The 21,653-nt window shown below is 33.8% G+C and overlaps 2 protein-coding genes across 4 annotated transcripts in view; both read right to left on the reverse strand.

Annotated features, from left to right (window-relative positions):
- The window catches only part of LOC104758852 (phosphatidylinositol/phosphatidylcholine transfer protein SFH13), an 11,593-nt gene extending 7,373 nt beyond the window's left edge, over window positions 1–4,220 (reverse strand). The window contains exons 1-16 of one of the 3 annotated variants that reach the window (XM_010481809.1): window positions 3,947–4,220; window positions 3,570–3,610; window positions 3,203–3,309; window positions 2,732–3,035; window positions 2,515–2,614; window positions 2,124–2,390; window positions 1,943–2,020; window positions 1,753–1,857; window positions 1,627–1,676; window positions 1,435–1,537; window positions 1,224–1,322; window positions 1,026–1,139; window positions 786–945; window positions 306–694; window positions 150–224; window positions 5–74 (exon numbers count right to left, since the gene is read on the reverse strand). In XM_010481809.1, coding sequence (XP_010480111.1) covers window positions 51–74; window positions 150–224; window positions 306–694; window positions 786–945; window positions 1,026–1,139; window positions 1,224–1,322; window positions 1,435–1,537; window positions 1,627–1,676; window positions 1,753–1,857; window positions 1,943–2,020; window positions 2,124–2,390; window positions 2,515–2,614; window positions 2,732–3,035; window positions 3,203–3,209 — 1,875 coding nt within the window. In that variant the 5' untranslated portion in view covers window positions 3,210–3,309; window positions 3,570–3,610; window positions 3,947–4,220 and the 3' untranslated portion in view covers window positions 5–50. Of the gene's footprint in view, window positions 1–4; window positions 75–149; window positions 225–305; window positions 695–785; window positions 946–1,025; window positions 1,140–1,223; window positions 1,323–1,434; window positions 1,538–1,626; window positions 1,677–1,752; window positions 1,858–1,942; window positions 2,021–2,123; window positions 2,391–2,514; window positions 2,615–2,731; window positions 3,036–3,202; window positions 3,310–3,569; window positions 3,698–3,946 lie in introns of all 3 variants that reach the window. The other 2 variants (XM_010481808.1, XM_010481810.1) reach the window with 2 other exon arrangements.
- LOC104758854 (putative high mobility group B protein 11) lies at window positions 14,416–17,038 on the reverse strand. Its single transcript, XM_010481811.1, has 5 exons — window positions 16,842–17,038; window positions 15,944–16,022; window positions 15,683–15,848; window positions 15,234–15,547; window positions 14,416–15,093 (listed from the first exon to the last, which is right to left on the reverse strand). Exons 1-5 carry the CDS (start codon window positions 17,006–17,008, stop codon window positions 14,503–14,505), a joined length of 1,317 nt encoding a protein of 438 aa, XP_010480113.1. The 5' UTR covers window positions 17,009–17,038; the 3' UTR covers window positions 14,416–14,502.

Raw genomic sequence — 21,653 nt, forward strand, 5'->3', positions numbered from 1 at the left:
GTATGTGCAGATTTGTATTTGTGCAAAACTCAGATGTTCCCTTATGGTTTTTAACAGAACAATCTTCTTCTTCTCTGCACAAAGAACAATTTCGAGTGTTAGTCATCCTCCCATCAACATGTTCATTGCTATACCGAGGCAATACTTACGTGAAGTTGGGAATCTCGTAAACTTTGCAGCATTTCAGTTATCTCCATCTGTTTCATCACCGTGGCGTGTAAAAGCTGCAACCAATGAAAAATGTTATCAGTCCATACTGAATATACAAGTTTGAAGGTTAAAAACATCTAGCAAAGGTACCGTACCCTCTTTGTTTTATCGAGATCAAACTCAACCGACTTAATTCTGTCTAAAGAATCCATCAACATTCTCTCCTTCCCTACAGGTATTGCAACGGGTTTGTTCCGGATATCGTCGTAACTTTTCTCCAGTTTCTGAATACGCTCCAAACATGGAAGAATCCGGTCTTTCATTTTAGGCTGTCTAGGGGTTGGGATGAGGCTGCACCTACTGTCATCTTCTGTTGGACTTGAAGTGCTAACTGTAGTCTGGCTTCTCAGAAGCTCAAACGGAGTACAACGGAAAACAGCAGCTAGTTTCAGCATCAAAGAAAGTAGCCTTTTCGCTAGGTTCTCACATTTTATCTTGTCAATTGTTCCCCTTAAACCATGAAGCCTACGGACTATGGGAGCACCTACGACATACCAGACGGAAAATGAAATTCAAAAGGTTAGAAAATTACACAGGAATTGTTTTAGCAGTAAAGCATGAATAAGAAGTATAACCTGGTGGAGATGTTTCACATTTTAAACCGAGAGGTGTTTGATTGAGTTCGAACATTTGGTAATGGGATTGCCTTTCTTGGCCTTTTCGGTTACCAGCTTTGTCAGGTACGGCAAACTTGTCATCGCAACTATAATAGCCGTTAGCATCTGATGCTCTAGACTGCATAGATCATATTGTTCCGGTTAGTGTTAAGAAACTAGAGTGGTCTGTGATACAAATGTACCAATACAATAACTCACTTCCTCATAAGCTGGATTCACATGAGCAGAAGCTGAGCACATTCTTCCAGTTGGAGAAGTAGGAACATCAGAACAAGATACCGACTCGGCCGCTGAAGTCTCAGCTTGCATAGCCTATAAATCCACAGTTACACTGTCATATTACCGGGAAAAGTGTTTTACAACAAATAGAGAAATTGGTTTGACAGAGCCATTTACCATCGATGGATGTATACTTATGTAGGAGGAAGAATTCTGCGGGTCACTAAGCTTCCTGGTAATTTGCCTAAAGAGTGATGATTCTCCATGGTAGATGAGCTAATCAAGGAAAATATCTAAAATGAGCTTCATGTACAAAATCGGACTATAAGCTGACTCCCACTTAAAAGTTCCTTAGGAAAGAGCAAAAGCAAAATTTAATAAGACGTACCTTCATTATTTCAGGATCATTCCAGGGTCCTTTATTAGAACGAAGACACCCTCTTCCATCACCAAAGCAAGAGCATGAACCTCCTAGGAATTCTGGCAATTGACTAAAGCACAGAGCACCAAAGCTGATAAGTATTGCTTAGACATGATATCCGAAATTTTTCAGGTGCGGTTTAAATGGAAAGAAAGCTACCTTGAATCAATGACTTCATGTAACTTAGACAAAGATTTGGATTCTAGCACCTGCATTGACAGAGATAAGATAAACTACACAGAGTAATAGTTAACCAAATAGAAAAACAAGGCTGAAAAGCTGTACATGTATTTTTGCAATGGTCTTTGCATCAAGACACTTCTGAGCAGCAGGCCAAAGCATCTTTTTGAAACCTGTTCCAGCATTTACAATGTACATTCTATGCAACGTCTGCAAAATAATGAAATGACTTCAAACAAACAGGCAATGCATGTGAAGAAGATATGAGAGATGTAAAACTGAAAAAAACAAGTACCTCAGGGTAGTAATTGTTGTCAATCTTCGATATGGCAGCCACAAGATTTGCAGCTGTTGGTGTGAAGTTCTTAATTCCCTGTCATTAACATGACACTGCAAATATGAGAATCTAGAAGCAACAAAAGAGAAAAATCTGCTTCAAAGCGTTACACAATACAGAAAGATTCCTAAATAATTACCAATCCTTGCACATCTAGTATAGTAGTCGTGGAACAGATTCGACGCTTTGCGGCAATTGAGCATGCAGGGAATTTCTCCAGGAGAGCTCTCTCAAACTCCTGCACATGGTACTTTAAATATCTATCTATGGTGGTGATACGCATAAGCTTAGAAGGATGAGCTTTTCCAAGTCTTTCAATGTAGACAGGTCTTCCTTCCTTATCAACTCCATGATAGCCTTGAGGATAGTATTGCAAAACTTCTTCAAGCTCTTCGAAATCAAAGTCCTACCATCCACATACAAGAATTAAAATTATAAGAGTTTGATACTGAATCCATCAAGTAATTAAGAAAATGAATAGATGTTTGCATCCAAATATCAAGAATGAACTTGAATCTTTAACTCCTAACCTCTAGTATGGTATCTGTCCCATACTCTTTTCTCCATCTTAGCATTTCTTCCCACATCTGGATAGTTTTTTCAATGTTAAGATCCCTAGCTTTCAAAAACCTATATTTTCAAAATGAATCGTTGGTTAGCTTGACAGTATTAGCAAGGCATCACATTTTATTAGCTAAAGGGACCAGAGTGTATATGTAGCTGATACTAAAGAAGGAACAGACAAACCTGAGAAGAGTATGGTATTCATCATGTCTAGGAGGTAACAAATCTCTCTGAAGAAGCTTACGGCGAAATTCAAGCACAACGCTCTCTTCTTTTTCATCCCTTACATCTTCAATGGAGACAGCAGGAATCCGATAGTCAATTTTCCTTTTGCCCCTTTTCTTCAAAGAATGAGTGAACTTGGTTGAAGCATTGATGGCCTTCTTCTTCAAATTCCCTATTTTGGAGCGCCGTCGCTCATCTTCAGAGATTTCAAAGTCTGATCTTCTCTCCCTAAATTCGTCAAAGGTACCAATTTCTTCAATACCTTCAATACAAAACAAAAATCAAAAGTAAGTATCTGTAAAAGTCTCATTATCTAATTGTCAAGATTGATCCCCATGGGAATCAAGAAGTTTCCTTAATTCATCATCCACAGGGAAACCAAAGACAGAAACTTGAGAATATATCAAAAACTAAACATCAAAAATTTACCAGACATATCAACTCAAAGGGAAAGCTTTGTTGTTGCTGAACAGATTCAGAGGACATGCATGTGAGTCATCATACGACCATCAAACACTTATGAGACAAAAACAAACCTGGAGAAACAGAAGACAAAAAAAACTGTCAAAAAACAAAAAATTAAAATCAAGAATCATCAAAAATCTTTCTTGGGTTCTGAAATCAAAAGCATAAACATTAAGAATGAAAAAACCAATAAAATCTTTTTTTGCTGTGATGGCATTAAATATATCTCTTTTACACAGTGCCATAAAGCTTAGATTAGGTCCCCGTGAACATAAGAACTAAAACAACCCACAAGATATTTGCCTCAAGCGATTACAACTAAAAACCGAACCTTTTTTGTTTGGTCTTCAGGGTTAAGCTCTAGATCTGCAACTAAAGTAGGGAAGAAGAATCCATCAACACGGTTTCTCACTTTCTCAGCATTAAAGACTTAAACTACACTTGTCTTCTTCTTCTCTCCTTTAAAATTAAAAAATAAAAACGCATTACTTAAAAGCTTGGCCATAATAAATGCAATCTGAAAACTTTAAGTGAGACAGAAACAGAGAAACCGTTAAAAATACAAAAAAGATGAAACAGTCGTAGAACAAAGCAGTTCGAAATCGAAGCAATGCCGATTGAAGAAGAACAAATACGGATCTAATTCTAACTAAACCCACCGACACACCAAAAAAAAAAAACAGAAACGAGAACAGACTCTGGTTTTACCTGAATGTGACAAGAGGATCTCTCCGATAAAAACTCAATGATCGGAAATCCAAATCCCAGGGAAGATAAAAGAGAGAGAGAGAGATTCTAAAACACGCAAAAAAAAAAAAAAAACGAGATTTTTCCAGAGAAAGTGAAAGTATAACAAAAGGGTTCTTCTTCTTCTAAGAATTACACGAGGGTTGCGCAAAGGAGATGCGGAGAGAGAGAGAAGAAAGATCTGAAATTTCTCGCGTGTTGTTTCTTCTTCTTCTTCTTCTTCTTCTTCTTCTGCTTCCTTTACTCTTTTTTGAGTTTTCTTTTCGCTTTCTACTACTTAATTATTTATTTAATAATATTCTTTCTCTTTTTCTTTAAATTTTTTTTATAAGAAAAAAAAAAGGTGAAAAAGGTTTAGGTTTGGTAATATAGCGTAGTAGTGTTGGGTCCAACTCCAACACAACACAATGGTCCCTTTAGAGAGAGTATACTACAGCAGCAATGGGGTGAATGAAAGAAATAAAGTGTTGTTCGTCAGTGAGTTTCCCTTTGGGTCTCTGCCTTCATTTTGCATGCGTGTCCTTTTCTTCCCCCTTCTCTTCTTCCCTCACATATATATATCACACTGTATTTTTAATTTATTGTGGTTACTTACTGTATATGTTGTGTACTAGTATATAATAAATTCAACCACACAACAAATATATTCAATTATTTTATATATAGCCAAACTGTTTAATGTATGTAAATACATAATATATATATATATATATATATATATATATGTCACATACAATTATTCTTTGATCAAAATGTATAATATTTTTTGAAAAAAAAAAAAAAACTTGTAGATGACAAATTGGACCACAGAATCAGACCTTTAAGATAGTGGTTTGTTCAAGCTTATGATCTTTACTTTATTCACCTCATTTTCGCATATATCTTGAATTTTCTTATTTATTCATCGATTTACTAGTTTTAAAAGGGAAAAAAATATTACTAGTTGATATGCGGAAAAAATCTAAATACCTTCGTTCTTAACGTAGAGAGTGTTTATAGTACTTGGATAGTATCCCAAATTACTACTATCTTTTTCATCTTATTTGTTTTGACGTTTCATCTAATTCTATAAATATATATATTTAATGACTCTAGCAATTAAATAGGAGTATATTATCTCATTAGTCACTGAACTAATAATAGAAAAGAATTAATAAGTCGATGAATTAATAAAATGAAAAGATTGAATACGATATGACAATAAATTAGTAAAAGTTTTGTTGCGTAACGTTAAAAAAAGGGTGGTGGTAATTAAACAAGGAGTAAGTTGACTTTTTTTCGTATGGATATGGACACGTGTCAAGATTCCTCAAAGCCTAGTAGTTAATTAAATGCATGCATCCCATCATTTTAGATTCATACTAGGATTGTTGATTTCTTAAGCCATTAATGGAATATAACATTCTTATCATTTTATTTTTATTTAAGACAGTTATTGTGTTCTTCTCATAAATATACTCCACTTGTAGAAGTAGTACATAATTCACATTACTCATCTCCCTATTTTTTTATTTTTTTTGTCATCTGGTTTTATATTATAACTGAACAGATTACATCTGTTGAATACAAAAAAAGTGAAAACAAAGAAATCACTTAAACACTAAGCCCAAACAAGGGAAGCTAAGCTGGCAAGTAACACACTTCCAGAGACAGAAGCCGGCAAGTTACAAACTTCCAGAAACCAAGATACAAAGACTAAACAAATGTCACTAAGGAATTAACAAAAACCAAAGTACTAAAACTGCCCAGCTGAATCAGAAAAAAAACTCACAAGCTTTCCCATAGAACCTGTAAACGCCGGAGAGTACTGATAAGACCGGAAATGCCATAAACCATGATAGCACACCGTCGACAAACTATCATCATCACTGGCAGGAACGAAAGCAAGCTCGAACGACAGCAGAGAAACAGAAGCCACAACCATCCAGTTGCACAAAACCAATCAAGAGAAGGCGAGCCAAACTAGGGACAAAGAAGAAACCTTGAGATTCGACCTGAGACAAGCCAAAGAGGACTAACAGCTCTTACACGCGGACCCTCGTCGACCCAGCTTTAACCATCTACAGAATCAAAACTGGTGACTTCCTCGCAAAAGAACATCTGAAAGACGATTCCACTACTATGCCTAAAACCCAAAACCACAACTCAACAGAGCCGCTGAAATGAGCTAGTAGATGGCTAGCAACAAAATACCATCCGGTTGACAAGCATAAAGAATGAAACCTAGCCTATAGCGCAAACACTGACTAGCAGGAGACCTAATAGAGCAGAAGAACTAAGGATTGAGTTCCAACCAACAGAGAAGGCAAGTTTGAGGAGAGGACACAAACCACCAAACTTCTCTTTGCAACTTGAAACCATCGGTTGAAGCCATACTAACACCAACAACACAGCCTAATTGCAAAACCCGCAGTCCAAAGAAGAGAGAATCGAAAGAGATACCATACCAGCTTGGTGACAACTTGTCCTCTGGGAAGGTTGTTAAAGGGTGGGGACCAGGGTTCGAGGAACGCCTGGCGCACCAATAACCTACTGGTGGATTGGGATATCCACAGTGATGGATTAGGATCGATGCCCTGCAGGGCCAGCTTGGGGTCTGTTGGACCGGCTAGCGGTGGGCTAGTGGGGTCCACGGACGGTCCGTTGGGGTAGCTAGCGGTGGGCTAGTGGGGTCCGTGGGACGGGTTGTCACAGTTTGTCTCCTTCAAACCACCAACCGCAAGAGAACCACCAGAACCAAGCCACAACCAAGACTAAACCGTTAAAACACGGATCCGTCTCTACCATAACCAGATCTCGTCGCTGATGGCTTCCCCTTCTTCAATCAATTTTCGCTTCAAATGTAATTTTGACAACAGCTACAACACCTAAAACAACAGAACTAAACCATAGAGAACAAAGACTAGGCAGCAAGACGAAGAACTACACCCTCCCATAGCTCTGGCATGGAGTCCGGCAGCCGGAGAGGGCAGATCGAAGGAAAAAAAAATTTTTCGCGGCGGCTGGGCTTTGGAAAGAAGTTAAGGCCAACTCATCTCCATATTTCAATATATGTTTTTTTTCTTCCGCAAACAATGTATTTTATATCAATTGTTTTCACTCTGTATATACTACTTTTTAAAATTTTGTTTCACTATTTTTTTTTTTCACTATTTTTTTATTTGTTTGTATTTTGACAAAACAAAACGGGTCCAGCAATAAATGAGGAATGTCCCATCGAAACATAACACAGTACGTTCTACAAAATTGTACAGTTTAGAACAAAAGTATATAATTCAGTCGGCAACCAAAAAAAAAAAAAAATAGTACATCATTATCAAATGATTTTTTACCTTTTTACCACACTAGCGAATAAAACGATACAAGACACTGTCGTTTTTTTTTGGTTTTCTCTGTCCAAAAAACGCATCATCAAACCATCATTCGCCATTAATAATTTTAAGAAATTCACTTTGGTTCTTCAATTCAATTGCTTGCCGACAAAATAAATCCGAGTTTAAATCATTTAATGCTCTGAAACTTTCACCAACAAATAACCACATTTACTTAGGGGGTGTATTGAAACTATGATTTTGGAAGATTTGATGGGATTTAGAAAATTTGGAATTTTGAAAGATTTTAGGGAAGTTGATATGATTTATTGTAAAATTCTTTCAAATCCCACATAAAACCATGAGATTTGGATTTCTTTATTTTTAACTAAACAAATCCCACCTAAATCCTCTAGAATCTCAAAAATCATTAAAATCCAAATCCACAAACTATTTTGAATAACAGTAGATTTTAAAGTAGATTTTTAAATCATCAGTTCAATAACAGTGGATTTTAATAGACTTTTTAAAATACATGATTGAATAACATAGGATTTGTAAGTTTCACACAAATCACTTAAAATGTCAAGTTGAATACACCCCCCTTATTGTACTTCATTATTGGTATAAGTTTCCCATGTTTTTTCTTACTTGCGGGAAGTCGAATATATAAAACACACTTTTTATATATATGCATGAGTGAAACTAATTTCAAAGATGATCCATCCATATTATACAGTAATAATTAGAAATATTCAAAATAAAAAGTGGTACTGTATATATATATATATATTATATGTGTGTGTGAAAATATATACTTGGCAGAACGAGATAAAGAAAAAAAAAGAAAGATATGGAGAGAATCCTAGAATTGAGAGCAACTTGACATCGTGACAAAGAAGATGGCGAAATCTCCGTTTTGCAGTGCCTGCTGCTGCTGACCCCAAAAGTCCTTTTTGAATAATGATAATAAAATTACAAAAACCAACAAAATTAAAAAAAAAAAAAAAAACAAAAGAATCAAGGAAATGTCACTTTCTTCACAGTGTAATTGACAACCATAAAATAAGTAGTAGTAATAAATATCTTACCGTTCCAATGCCCCAAATATTCTGCAGTTATTAGTCGTTTTCGTTTCCCTTGCACAATTTTTTCCTACTTGCATTTTCTTACGTTAACGTAAGTAGTCGCATTAATCTGGTTCTAATAAATCAATTATTCTAAATCTTTATACACATGTACAGTTTCATAAATTGTTTCACTACGCAAAGATATATCCGATCACACTACATGTGTATTTTCGGAAATATATTATGGAATTATACATACTAACTACATATCAACCATAACATATAGATGCTTACCAAAGAGAGACTATATAATTAAGATTTTTTTATAAAGGTTTGGCTATTGAAAAATTAATGTTTACATCCTACGACTTTTGGTCATATATAGTCAAGATTTCTTTTGTAAGCTAATCAATAAAGATTTTGTATACGTAATTAGAATATTTTTTTTCAGAAATGTGGTTACTACTTATTAATGGAATAAACATTCAAACTACTAATAAAATAGTTTTTCACACCATACTAGTTTTTTTTTTTGTCAGAATTTGTATTCTCAAAGACTTGCGTGATTTGCTTTTCCTGATTCACAAGCAATCTTCTTCTTTCTATATATTTCTCGAATTCCAATAACCTATTAAGGTCAAATGCGCCACGCCAGTAATCTTCTTTGTTTACAAAGAACAAAAGAAAGTGCCATCTCTCTCTCTCTTTCTCGATCTCTCTAAAATTGGGTGATACTGCAGGGTCCTACAACGTAACTTGATGTAACAATGATTCCAACAAATTTAGTGTTTTTAATTTAAATGATTCTTTGTGAAAATTAGTCTTACTATCACTGTCTGTGTTTATGTAATTAGCATGAGATTATTCAATAAGTATATCGTGTTATTTATTAATATACCATGACAACTATTTCTTCCGTATATACATGCAAAAGTTCATCTTTCTCGTTTTTTATTGACAACTATTACCCTTTGTTTTTTTTTTCCTATTTTTCATGCTATAAATGACAGTTCCTAAATAACTTTTCCTAATTTTTATGTATTTTGGTAAGTTTTTTATAAGAGATTCTAAGTCAATTGTAACGAATGTTCTAAAACTCTTCCAACCCCTTTCTAAAACATACTTTGTGGTAGTTTAGAAAAATATAATACAAAGATAACATTTTAAAGAATTACTTTTCTACAGATTATTAATTAAGTAATACTCCCTCTGTTTCGTATTAAGTGTCATTTTAGACTGATTATTTTGTTACAAAATAAGTGTCACTTTATATTTCCAATGTAGATGTTTGGTAAATTTTCCAATTTTATCCCTATTAATTTAATGTATACACCAATAGAAAAAATTGATTAATATATTAATAAGAGGTAAAATAGAAAATTTAATGATTTTCTTAATATGTGTGAGAAACTCTAAAATGACACTTAATATGAAACAGAGGGAGTAATTATTATTAGAATAATCAAGACATTCATGTTCGGGTTTTGAATCGCTTTGAGTACAAGCCTGACAGAGTCTCTTTAATCCATGGAGTCAACTCTTCGGCCTTCTTTTCATTTTCACCTTTTCAAGTTTTGAACTGTTGTGTTCTTCCCGTGAATGCTACAATCGATGAACATTTTTAAATAAAGTATTACACACAATACCAATGTCACATGTACAGTACTATTCTATTACATTATGTGTCTATTTACGACGATTGATAATGTAGAAATTATTAAAAACACACATATTCATTAGGAGATGGACTAGTAAGTCAAACTGTAACTAATCAAAAAATATTTAAATAAATCCTTACAGTAGTGAGTAGACTAGGTTGGTAATATGGTGGTAACTGTTAAAAGCGTATTATAACTATTCTTCAGACAAGAAGAGATGGGACTCATACAAACGTGTCCCACAAAGTGAATAAAGAGGATGTGAAATATTTCACTGTTTAACTTTTGGTTAAGTAACTGAATGGTACTATAGAATTTACATTTTTGACTGTTGGAACCAAAAGAGATTTTCAAGGACCAGACTATATAAAACGACAGGTGGTTTTAGTTCTTTCTGCCTATATATGGAGTATTATACATATGAGGCCCACTTCGTATACATTATAAGTTTTTGGAGGTATTGACATGCCACAGCTCATACCCTCGTTTTGCAATTGACGAGTTTAACTTCTCGTCGTTTTGCCTCGTCCCAAACCACGTGCATTTCTCTTTCTTGTCATTCCCCTTTTTCAGTACAATTTGAATTTAATTAACACACAACAAAACTAGTTTTAATTTTGGTATTATTATGTTTTTGACGTTTCTACTTTCTATGTCATTTTACTATATATGATTTATACAAGTGATTAAGATGTTAGTGGATTTGATGTTATTTATGAATCCCTATAATTTATGTAGCGAACATGAATGTTTTAGAAGAGGTTCTTCACTAGTGGATCCATAACAAAATTAACAGTTTTACAAAAGAAAATGAAACAAATAATCTATATGTAAATTTTACAATTGTTAATAACAAAAACTTTTACATTCGAATTTCAAAAAAATTGAGAAACTTTTAGGGTGTATGCCACTAAACTACTTAAGACTGAAAAAAATAAAATTAAAAATAATTTTTGATCAAATGATGTGCATTTCCTACAAGTTTTTTAGAAAATTATTATGACTAATTACTTCCGGCTTTCTCTCTACTCTAGTCAACTATCACCATCATTCGCCATCTACATCACCATTGAATCTCACTATAAACTAGATTTTTCTCGACCATGTAGGTCATCATATTTATTTTTTACAACCGTGATTATCTAAAAATTTATGATATTTGATCATTTTAGTAATGCACCACAAATTTTAAAAGTAACATTTCAAACATACCACTTTTTTCATTTTTTAAAAAGCGCAAAATACAATATAGATGTTTTAAAGCATGCTATAATTTTTTTTACGAAAATATTTATAAAATTTTATAAGAAAGAATTATATATTTTTTTATAAATATGTATAAACTATTATATTGTTTAGAAGGTAAATATTATTTTTCAACAAATTTTTTTATCAATAGTATTTTTGAAAAAGCAGTATCATATAAGTGCTATTATCAAAAATTACAATTTTTTTAATAGTATTGATAAAACATGATCTAAATAGTATTTTTGAACAACTTTTTTATCAATAGTATTTTTGAAAAGTATTATCATATAAGTGCTATTATTAAAAATTACAACAAAAAAAATTTTGACATAAAACCTAATATTTTTTAGTTTCTTAGCCAGTATTGATGGCAGAAAACCTTAAGTTTGTCAACAGAAATGAAAAATGAAAAATTGTTTGAAAAGAGGAGCAATTTGAAATCATCATCTACTGTATGTTGAAAAAAGAAAATTAAAATTTTATTGAAAATCATGAATTACTCCCTTTTCATGATTTTAAATTAGAGGTGGGCACGTCAAACAAACAACGAAATGAAAAAGGCTTAGAAGTGGGCGTTTTTATGTTGGGGCGTTATGAACTCTCTAATCTTTATTGGAATTTGGTTATGGGCCTGGTTCCGGTCCATTTACTGGTCAACTTATAACTAAAATATCTTTAAATAAGCCGTAGAAATTTGTTTAAAGATAAAACTATTTATAACGAAAAACTGTTTAAACTGAAATTTGTTTCAACTCAAAAACACTCTTGATTTTATTATATTCTTAAATCACAAATCAAGTGGTTTTGAGAAATGATTATTTGTAACGACAATCTGAAAACAGTCGTACCTAAACTCATATATATTTCTGTGAAACCGAACGAACCAAACCAAATAATCTATAGTAACTAGTTGGTGTCAGTGAAAATATACTAGTATTTTTAAACCAACAAATTGTTTACATTAATGAAAGACCAATGAATTGCTTCTAGACAAAGTCGTTTTTTTAGTTTTGAAAATATACTATTTTGCAAAGAAACCGTTTTTGTTATACTCGTGTTGTTTTGATTAATTAAGCAGGTGAGCAAAAGACATCAGCTTATTAAAAAGTCCTAACGAAGACAAACCTCTTCGGGCTCTTCCTATATTTCTCAAAGACTCCCTCTCTCGTTTGATGTTTCTTTTATTACAAGATATCATCTAGCGACACTCTTGCATGTAGTTGACACTAATAATCTCATTTGAAGATGTGGATGGAGTATAAGGTAATGCATTTATTGTAGTTAGCAAGTGACAGTGACACTGCACCTTGTCTGAAACGAGTAATTCCAAGAACAACTTTGTCCCATCTCAAAAGTAAAAATAATTTTAAAACACCGTCCAGTAGTCTTTGATTAATATGTAAAACAATTTGTTGGTCTTTTAAAATTACTAAACCCTTTAATCGACAGCTAATGTTATGGTTACTATGGTATCCTATGATTAGAAAAGTCTTGCCTCACGCTACAAATTACAATAAATAGAGAAAAAAATGGAAGAAAACACATTATTGAAGTTTAGTTCTCGTGCTAGACTCATTTGTCATCAGTCTGATCCATCTGAGCCGACGCACTTCCTTTGTCGACGATATGGTCGACGAATGTCTAAATGCATCATATGCAGATACAAGAAACAACGCACTAAGTATCATCTCCATTGTGACACCTGCGATTAGGACGTTCACAAGAACTGTTATCTCTTACCAAGATGTCGTTTATCGGATTTGACTAGGCCTCACTTCCTTCAAGAGAGATATCATTATTTCTCTAGTTGCCATACATGTGATGTGGAGGCGTGGGATCCGAAGATGACCTGAGCTATTACTGTGCTACTTGTAAACTGTGTTTCCACAAGGTTTGCAACTTGTACCCGCCTGAGATCAGACATCCTTTTCACGCTCAACATCCTCTAAAACTCACCTTCTCCTCAGATTCCTCTTTTTCTGATTTGAAGCAGTTGCCCACTTCATGGCAAGAGGAACCCTCTTATTCTGAAACAGAGCCCGATGATGTCTCTATCTCTATATCCGATTTGAGATGCAAATGTTGTCAGTGTTGAAGTTTTGCTCTTGTATTATACCAGAAGCCATTGCTTCAAATACAAGCATGGTAGAGAATAAAACAGAGAATGAAAAAGTGGAAAACTTCTCAATTATTCTCAACGATTTGGCCGTACAACATTACACACAATTATATAGAGTGCTACGGTCGTAACCGTTCGTTTAGTAACCGAACAAACGCAACTATCTAACATGCACCCTTTAATATGCATACACATATCTAAGTATATCTTGAACATGTAGCATATGACCGAACTCAGTTATCACTAACAGTCAGAGGCATCTCCAAAAAGTATACTATCACTGTTCTACTTGCAAATTCAGCCTAAACCTCACCTGTGAAACCCACCACCTTTCACCATCTTTCATCTCAAGAGCCATGAGCATCCCCTCTCCATCTTTCCTAGACGAATCCCTTCCCCATGTGATGCTTGTGGCTTGTCTCTTGAAAACACACATGATCTCGTCTATGCTTGTCTTTCATGTAAACTTCATGGTCCACAGGGCATGTATCTACTTACCTCGTGTTATTAAAATCACCCGTCATCCACACCGTTTGTCTCTCTCTTCCTCTCTTCCTTCCGGATTATTCCGTTGTGGTGTCTGTCGCCGTACCATCGATGTCATCTACGGACAGTTTTCTTGCAATAAGGGATGTCACTATACTGTCCATTCCAGATGTGCGGTACAAGAAAGAGTATGGGACAGAAAAGATCTTGAAGGAGTTCCAGAAGAACCCTATGAAGACGTTGAGCCTTTCGAGAGGATCGATGAAGAGACAATACAACATTTCAGCCATGAGCATCATCTAAGACTCCACATGAGCTTGTGATGAAAACAAGTTCTGTCAGGCATCAGGTAGTTGGTGTGTTCAAATTTGGAGTCTAGACTTATAGAGGATCAACAATATTGTTAGGACGAGCTAACTCAACTCTTGAAGCACAATGTTTGACATTTTAGATTGCAAAATTATAGTAATAAAGGTAAAAATAGAACAAAATAAAACAAAAGTTCTCATAACAGAAATAGTTGAATGAAAAAGTTGCCTACGGCCAGTTCTACAACTTATTATTAAAGACGGAAGTTCTCATAAAGTTCCAACAAATAAATAAGACAACAATAGAGAAATTAACACTACTCACTTGCCTCATCCACAGTCTCCGATGCACTTGCACTTGCAGCTGCATCAGTCGCAGCTACAATTTCCATTGCATCAGTCACAGCTACAGTTTCCGCTGCATCAGTCGCAGCTACAGTTTCCGGTGCATCGGTCTCAGCTACAGCTTTTGCTGCATCGGTCTCAGCTACAATTTCCATTGCATCAGTTACAGCTATAGTTTCCGCTGCATCAGTCTCAGCTACAATTTCCATTGCATCAGTCTCAGCTACAGCTTCCGCTGCATCGGTCTCACCTACAGCTTTCACTGCATCAGTCTCAGCTACAGCTTCCGCTGCATCGGTCTCAGCTACAGCTTTCACTGCATCGGTATCAGCTACAGTTTCCGCAGCATCGGTCTCAGCAACAGCTTCCGCAGCATTGGTCGCAGCTACAGTTTCCGCTGCATTGATGGCAGCTACAGTTTCTGTTGCATTGGTCTCAGCTACAGTTTCCACTGCATCAGTCGCAGCTACAATTTTTGCCGCATAAGAATACTTTGAAGCTTTGTCCTGTGACAACTCCATCTTGTACCTCTCCTTATCCTTAAGAAATATCTCTTGATAAACCTGGTTAAAAATAATAATAAACCGAATCCATTAAATCTCATTCGAGAAAAATGGAACTTCAAAACGTTGTTTAATATAGAAATCCTCATTTTTATTTTTAAAGCTTAAGATAGAGTTTAAATAAGTTTTTATGTGTTTACCTTTTTATCAGATTCAGAGAGATTCTTCCACATTTCCGCAATTTCCTTGGTGAAAGGTCCCTTTCGTCCACCGCCCTCAGCTTTAATCCTCACGTGTTGCTCGGCAAAGAAGAAGTTATAACTGCTTCTTGGGAACTTAGGTCGTCCATGAGATGACTTGGCTCTCTTATTCCTATGAGTTGTAGGATCCTCTTGAGAAGAAGTGTGGAATATCACTCCTTTGAACTCTTTTGAGCCCATCTTCATGGTTACCAGGTAACCGCTTCCGAACTTCTCATCAATCCTCCCAGTAACCACGGCGCCAGGTTTCATTTCTTGATTGTATATATGAATGAAATTCAGAAAGCAAATCTCAAACACTCACAAATTCAGATAAAAGAAGAGAACCTAAAGAAACATATTAATTGGACTATAAAATACAAAATTTAAACATTGAAATTTTTAAGTACCCATGCCATTGCCCTGAAATGTAGAGCGCGGAGCTTGGAAGTACGCATGCTCAAACTGAAGGAGCGTTTTACGATAATTAGTCTTTAAAACATGTGCTGCATTTGTTACTGCTGTCTTAAACTTAAATACTTCAATCACTTCTTTGCATCTGCGATTGTTGATCACCTAGAATCAAATATGATATAATTATTATTAAACATATAAATTGTATAAATTATTTTAATAAAACAAAGATAGCTTCAAAGCGAATTATTTGTTACCTCTTCAAGACCACCACGAGATGTGACCTCAATGAACAGCCGATGCAGATCGAGACGTTTTCCTTCCACAACAGGAATCCTTGACAAAAGCCAAAAATATCAGAAATATTCCATGATCAACTGAAATCTTATTCAAGAAAATAAATCAATTAAAGCATATACAATGAACATATTAAAAGAGGATAAAAGCAATTTCCATTTCCCAACACCTTTAAAACAATATTGCATTAACGGTATCCCCCCCAAAAAAAAAAACATTCTTAAACCTATTCATGGATTAGCATTTCAAAATTTTCTGAAAAAAAAAAAAATGATATCTGACTAACAGATTAAGAACAAACTAGATCCAGTTCCATAAGCCACACATACTTCCTTGCTTTAACGATTCCCAAACCTAATGAGTTTTGCTTCAATCTCGCCAAATAAATTTTATCAAGCCGTTAAATTTTGTACAACAAGATTTATTGTTTTGTTTTTTTTTAACAACAAAAGATCAGTTCATATGAACAAATAACATGAGTAATTGTTGACCCAGAAAAACAAACAATAAGATTTATTATTTTTCAAAAATAATTATTGGGCCAAGACCCATTTATAATTTGTTTTCATCGCTTTTGGATTTTTCGTATAGAAAAATCACCACCCTACGAGTGTCTTTTGAACATAGGGAATCACGTTTTTCTATTTCTTTCGAAGAACCATGCCTACGCCACTAGACCAAGCAACACTTAGTATACAAGTCATTTATAACCCATCACACACGAAATTGCGAACAAAATTAATTGAAATGTATACTAGGGGTTTAACATTCACAATCATAATTTGTAAACCAGTAATTTCATCACAAAATGTATAATCTAAACAAAAAATTTTATATAAGGAAAAAAGAAAAACTCACTGAAGTTCTCGACCAGAAGATTTGAAAAAATCTCGAAGCGTATCCCAAAAAAGTTCAGAATTTTGGACAAGATTCTCATACGTAGATGTACGAGAGGAACTGCCTTTCTCGAAAGTAGAAAATCCATTAGCTGTAACCACTTCAATTTGTGATTTACCTGTCGACATTAGTTCTTTTCAGGTGTTTTTGTTCGAGAGGTAGAAATAGTGTTCAACTTTCAGAGATAAAATGAGCATTTAAGCATGATTTTTTAATATAATCTTCTTCTTATCCGGAATTAGAGGATATACAATTGTCCTTCTGTCTACACCACATAAAAATACATTACATTTCTTTCCCTTTTCTACATAGTCCACACGTTAATTAATTTTAATTTACAGCTTATAGCATAATATTGAAATAATTGTATCGGTTTTTGGAAAATGTTTTATATGCAATATTAAGAGAATAAGATTTTATTAGAGTTAAAATATGAAGTAAAGTGAACATTTTTTGCTTTAGTATTCAAATAAAATAAATTGGCCATTATTGATTTTTGGTTATATCGTAGTTGATTTGTGGAGAAAGAAATTGCAATGAAAAAGTTTGTAACTGAATTTATTTCTGAAATAAAACAGATTTTCTATTAAAATATTATCAAAAACTTTTTGGTCAAACTTTTTTCAATGTACAAATAGTCAACTAAACATTGAATTTAGAGAGTAAATTTTGCCAAATAATTATTTGAGGAGCAATTATGAAATGCTCTAAAAAATCAGACTCTGCAAAAGTTGGTCATATATTTTCCCATTGAATTTGTTTAAATATCATATATATAAAAGTAACCTTTCGATATAATTTTTTACTAGTCCATTTTGTATTTAATTTTTAAAACATAATATTTATCCTTCATTAAGAGTAAAAATATAAGTTGAGCTTTACACTAAAAAAAATTTTTAAATATAATAATAAAAAATCTTTTAAATATAAGAAAACATATATAATAATGTTATTTCTCAGGAAATGTTTCATTGCTCGAAAACTAATCGGCGGTGTTAATCGGATTTTCTGGCCTTTAAGACGGATATGAGTAAAGCTTATGATCGTGTGGAATGGTCGTTCATAGAAGCGGTCCTCATGCAGTTAGGTTTTGATGGTCAATGGATTACGTGGATTATGTGGTGTGTCAGTTCAGTCTCTTATCAAGTCCTTCTTAATGGTCAACCTCATTGTTGATACCACGACAATTCGTCCCGGGTTATGTAATTGGATCTGTGTTAAAGGACATGGGCCGAAGCGAGTTATTTGGGCCGATCCACTAAACTCAACCAAGGAGAAGTGAAGGAGAAGCGATGCGACGATGCGAAGTCGCCTCGAAGCTCGGGAGTCGACCATAGATCTTATCGGGTCAAACATATTAAATTAAGAACGAAATTAACTGGATGAATTGATTCGGTTAAATATAATTAAATGTAATAAAACAATATAAGTACGGGGGAGAGGATTGTAATGGGGAATCAAAAAATTATTTTACATGCAATAATACACAAAATTTACGTGGCAATAGCGATAAATACTCATCCAGTTCGGAACTAAAACAATGGTAAGCGTCCCCGCACGTACAGCACTCTGGGAAGAGAAAAGACGTTTTACGATAATTAGTCTTTAAAACATGTGCTGCACTTGTTACTGCTGTCTTAAACTTAAATACTTCAATCACTTCTTTGCATCTGCGATCGTTGATCACCTAGAATCAAATATGATATAATTATTAAACATAGAAATTGTATAAATTGTTTTAATAAAACAAAGATAGCTTCAAAAGGAATAATTTGTTACATTTTCAAGACCACCACGAGATGTGACCTCAATGAACAGCCGATGCAGATCGAGACGGTTTCTTTCCACAACAGGAATCCTTGACAAAAGCCAAAAATATCAGAAATATTCCATGATCAACTGAAATCTTATTCAAGAAAATAAATCAATTAAAGCATATACAATGAACATATTAAAAGAGGATAAAAGCAATTTCCATTTCCCAATACCTTTAAAACAATATTGCATTAACGGTAACCCCCCAAAAAAAACATTCTTAAACCTATTCATGGATTAGCATTTCAAAATTTTTGTGAAAACCAAATAAAAAATGATATCTGACTAACAGATTAAGAACAAACTAGATCTAGTTCCATAAGCCACACACACTTCTTTGCTTTAACAATTCCCAAACCTAATGACTTTTGCTTTCATCTCGCCAAATAAATTTTGTACAACATGAGTAATCATTTTTTTTTTTTGTTTTACAACAAAAGATCAGCTCATATGAACAAAAACCATGAGTAATTGTTGACCAAGAAAAACAAATAAAAAGAGTTATTATTTTTCAAAAATAATTTTTGGGCCAAGGCCCATTTATAATTTGTTTCTTATCGCTTTTCAGATTTTTCTATAGGAAAAATCACCATCCTACAAACGTCTTTCAAACATAGGGAATCACGTCTCTATTCCTTTGAAAGACCATGCCTACACCACTCGACCAAGCAACACTTAGTAGTATACAAGTCATTTATAACCCATCACACACGAGATTGCGAACAAAATTGATTGAAATGTATACAAGGGGTTTAACATTCTCAATCATAATTTGTAAACCAGTAATTTCATCACAAAAAATTTCATATAAGGAAAAAAAAAACTCACTTAAGTTCTTGCCCAGAAAATTGGAAATAATCTTGGAGCGTATCCCAAAAAAGTTCAGGATTTTGGACAAGATCCTCATACGTAGATGTACGAGAGGAACTGCCTTTCTCTACAGTAGAAAATCCATTAGCTGTAACCACTTCAATTTGTGATTTACCTATCGACATTAGTTCCTTTCGGGTGTTTTTGTTTGAGAGGTAGAAATAGTGTTCAACTTTTAGAGATAAAATGAGCATTTAAGCATGATTTTTTTATATAATCTTCTTCTTATCCGGAGTTAGGGGATATAAAATTGTCCTTCTGTCTACACCACATAAAAATAAATTACATTTCTTTCCCTTTTCTACATAGTTCACACGTTAATTAATAGTAATTTACAGCTTGTAGCATAATATTGAAATAATTGTATCGGGTTTTGGAAAATGTCTTAAATGCGATATTAAGAGAATAAGATTTTATTAGAGTTAAAATATTAAGTAAAGTGAACATTTTTTGCTTTAGTATTCGAATAAAATAAATTGGCCATTATTGATTCTTGGTTATATTGTAGTTGATTTGTGGAGAAAGAAATTGCAATGAAAAAGTTTGTAACTGAATTTATTTCTAAAATAAAATGGATTTTTCTATTTAAATATTATCAAAAACTTTTTGGTCAAACCTTTTTCAATGTACAAATAGTCAATTAAAACATTAAATTTAGAGAGTAAATTTTGCCAAATAATTATTTATGAAATGCTCTAAAAAAACAGACTCTGCAAAATTTGGTCATATATTTTCCCATTGAATTTGTTTAAATTAATCATATATATAAAAGTAATGTTTCGATATAATTTTTTACTAGTCCATTTGGTTTTTTAATTTTTAAATCAGAATATTTATCCCTAATATTATTTGAAAAGCCACAATATAAAATATGACATTGTTTTGTAGGAAATTACATACCTATGCCATTGGTTTTAAGACCATTTAAAATAATTTCATTAAGAGTAAAAATATAAGTTAAGCTTTAATTACACTAATAAAATCTTTTAAATATAATAATAATAAAAATTTCAATATAAGAAAAATATATAATATTATTATTTCTCAGGAAATGTTTCATGACTCGGATACTAATCGGCGGTGTAAATCGGATTTTCTGGCCTTTAAGACGGATATGAGTAAAGCTTCTGATTGTGTGGAATGGTCGTTCCTGGAAGCGGTCCTCATGCGGTTGGGTTTTGATGGTCAATGGATTACGTGGATTAAGTGGTGTGTCAGTTCAGCTCTTATCAAGTTCTTCTTAATGGTCAACCTCATGGTTTTGTTTTTCTAGAACAGGGTTTACACTAAGAGGATCCTTTTTCTCTGTATTTGTTTATTCTTTGTACGGAGATTTTGATTGCTAGTATTTAAAAGGCTAAGCGGGAAGTAAAGATTATGGAAATCACGTTAACTCGGGATTGCTCTCAATTTTGTCATCTGTTATTCACATATGATAATCTCTTCTTTCGTAAAGCAGAGGAGAAAGAGTGTAAGACAATTATGGATATTATTGGCAGTTATGGTAAAGCCTCGGGACAAGAAGTCAATATTGATAAATCTTCTATTTTGTTTGGGAAGAAAATCCCGAACCATACTAGAGAGCATCTTAAAACCGTCATTGGTATTACTAAAGAAAGGGGTTGGGCTCTTACTTAGGTATCCCTAAAAGCTTTGAGGGTTCTCGTAATAAGGTCTTCAACTATGTTAATGATAAATTAAGTGATCGGGTGAATGGTTGGTCGGCAAATATTTATCTAGGGGTGGGAAAGAAATTATGATTAAATATGTGGCTTTGGCTCTTCCAACTCATGTCATGTCATGTTTTAAACTTCCCCAGGATTTGACGACTAAGTTAACAAGTGCTAAATCAAATTTTTGGTGGAGGTCAGGTGAGAAGGAACGGATTTTACATTAGGTGGCCTTGGAAAAGCTGTGTGAAGAAAACTGTGATGGAGGTTAGGGGTTTTGAGCTTTGTATAAATTCAACTAGGCCTGGGCAAACGGTTCAAACCGAAAGAACCGAACCAAGAACTAGCAGAGATATGATGACACAAAAGGTTTTCTTGTTGGATATTATAGTGAAGAAGAGAAATAGCAAATTCAACA

Source organism: Camelina sativa, chromosome 17, assembly GCF_000633955.1.
Source record: "Camelina sativa cultivar DH55 chromosome 17, Cs, whole genome shotgun sequence".
Lineage (NCBI taxonomy): Eukaryota > Viridiplantae > Streptophyta > Magnoliopsida > Brassicales > Brassicaceae > Camelina > Camelina sativa.